The 2500-nt window shown below is 44.0% G+C and overlaps 1 protein-coding gene across 1 annotated transcript in view; it reads left to right on the forward strand.

Annotated features, from left to right (window-relative positions):
* The window catches only part of LOC143018380 (uncharacterized), a 65954-nt gene that overhangs the window by 60387 nt on the left and 3067 nt on the right, over positions 1-2500 (forward strand). The window contains exon 2 of the mRNA XM_076173739.1: positions 801-1497. Within this exon, the coding sequence (XP_076029854.1) occupies positions 801-1497 (697 nt within the window). The remainder of the gene's footprint in view (positions 1-800; positions 1498-2500) is intronic.

Genomic DNA, 2500 nt, shown 5'->3' on the forward strand with positions numbered 1-2500 from the left:
GAACAAAAACAAAAGTAGCAAAAAGACTCTAGCGTGACACTAACGTGAATACTTCAGAACATACAACAAGGACCAAATGTCCGTAACGAAATGTCAGGGGGGGGGGGGGTAAACGGCTAAATTACAACCAAACAAATAAAACCAAACAAAATACAAAGAGTAAATGGCAGTGTGACAAAAAACATCAAAACGAAACCCAAAAGTAAATACAGAACATAATTCAAAGACGTAAAAGAAAGAAGGTGGACCAAATGTCCGCCGAAGTAGGAAGTGGTGGACAAGCGGAAAAAGGGGGCTCAATAACAAATGACTACATTACAAGCAGACAAATAAAAAGCAAAGAAGAATGACAGTAGAAAAAAGGGAAGCAAACTACAAATGTAAAGTCACGGGAAGGGTGGGGGGAGTCGAAGAGGTGCATTGGGAGATCGCTTACGAGAAAGGAAGTCAGCCAAAAGCCAACTGGTGAACAAACGACAGGTCGAAAAGAAGCAACGGAGAAAAGAAAACAGAACAGAGGAATTAGCCTGTGTTACTCCTCGTGCCTAGATAAATAGGGTTGAGGTCAATGCACCTGTTTATGCAGTTGCTCTTAGTTTCCCATGCTTCGAGGAATAGTCTTTTCTTTTTATTATTTTCTTTATGTAGAGTTGTAACTCCATCCCAATCAATCATGTGTTGGTGTTCTGTAGTGTGTTTGTACAGGGCCGATTTCGGATCTTCTCGTCTAACTGCACGTTGGTGTTCTTGTACTCTAGTGGATAGTTTCTTTTGTGTTTTCTCCACTGAAATCCAAACAGACAAGTCGTTCCCTGACCACTGAAGAAACCAAAGCTTTAGCGGAACTACGCAGAGATCGCTCAATTGTTGTTTTAACCAGCGACAAAGGGAGGTCAACTGTCGTTTTGGACAAGGAAGACTATGACCAGAAGGCTCTGGCGTTACTTCAAGATACCCAGACTTACACCATCGTACCTCAAGACCCCACAAAGAAGCTACAGGCCAAAGTTGAACGAGAGCTGAAAGAACTCAGAGAAAATCGGATCATAAATGATGACGAGTGGAAGAAAATGAGGCCAGGAGATTCTACCATCCCTAAGTTCTATGGGTTACCAAAAGTCCACAAAGAAAATATTCCCCTTCGACCCATAGTAGCTTTTAGAAATTCTCCGACATACCATCTTGCTTCGTACTTGGCTAAACTTCTCAGACCTCTAGTGACTGATTCACCACATATGCTTCAGAATTCGGCTGACTTCATTGAAAGAATCAAAGGACTTAACTTAAGGAGAGGGGATGTCTTGGTTTCCTTCGATGTTCAGTCCATGTTTACGTCCATCCCACGAGATTTGGCCAAAAGTGCGCTGAAGTCGGCCATGGAGGACAACCGGGGATTCTTGGATAACCAGAAACTTTCCGTGTCAGAACTCATGAGACTCATATCCCTGTGCCTTGACTCCACTTACTTCCGCTTCAGGGATCACACCTACCACCAGCGTAAGGGCACACCGATGGGATCGCCTATTTCAGTTGTGGTGGCTGAAGTAGTGATGCAAAGACTTGAAGCTCAACTTCTAAGTGCTGCACCTACTTCGCTAAAACTGTGGACTAGATACGTTGATGATGTGTTCGCCATTTTGGACAGCAAGGACGTGGAGCCTTTCTTCAGTTACATCAACAGTGTTGAACCGGCCATTCAATTCACAATGGAACTGGAGAAAGATTTCCAACTGCCGTTCCTGGACGTCTGCGTCAAGCGCGAAGGTGACACCCTTGGTACAAGTGTCTACAGAAAGCCCACCTACACTGATAGACTGCTGGACTTTGATAGCTACCATCCAGATTGCCACAAAAGGAGTGTGATCAGGACTTTATGGAACAGAGCAGATAAAGTCTGTTCTTCTGTGGAATCCAAGAAGGCCGAAAGAAAACACCTTTTACAGGTCTCCCGGAACAACGGCTATTCCAGCAGTACCATACGGAAACGGACAAAAGCACGACCCACCGACACCCCACAACAGAGACCACATATCACGCCTAGAGTCACTATCCCCTACATCAAAGGAGCTTCAGAGGTTACTGCTAGAGTCTTACGTGACAAAGGAATACAAGTAGCACACAAACCCCGCAACACCTTACACAGAAATCTAACCAAAGTAAAAGACACCGAAGAACCTACTCAACAGGCCGGTGTAGTTTACCAAATAAGCTGCACGGACTGTGACACGGTTTACGTAGGAGAAACACAAAAGAAACTATCCACTAGAGTACAAGAACACCAACGTGCAGTTAGACGAGAAGATCCGAAATCGGCCCTGTACAAACACACTACAGAACACCAACACATGATTGATTGGGATGGAGTTACAACTCTACATAAAGAAAATAATAAAAAGAAAAGACTATTCCTCGAAGCATGGGAAACTAAGAGCAACTGCATAAACAGGTGCATTGACCTCAACCCTATTTATCTAGGCACGAGGAGTAACACAGGCTAATT

Source organism: Oratosquilla oratoria, chromosome 34 (assembly GCF_046742065.1).
Source record: "Oratosquilla oratoria isolate Oo_2021 chromosome 34, ASM4674206v1, whole genome shotgun sequence".
NCBI lineage: Eukaryota > Metazoa > Arthropoda > Malacostraca > Stomatopoda > Squillidae > Oratosquilla > Oratosquilla oratoria.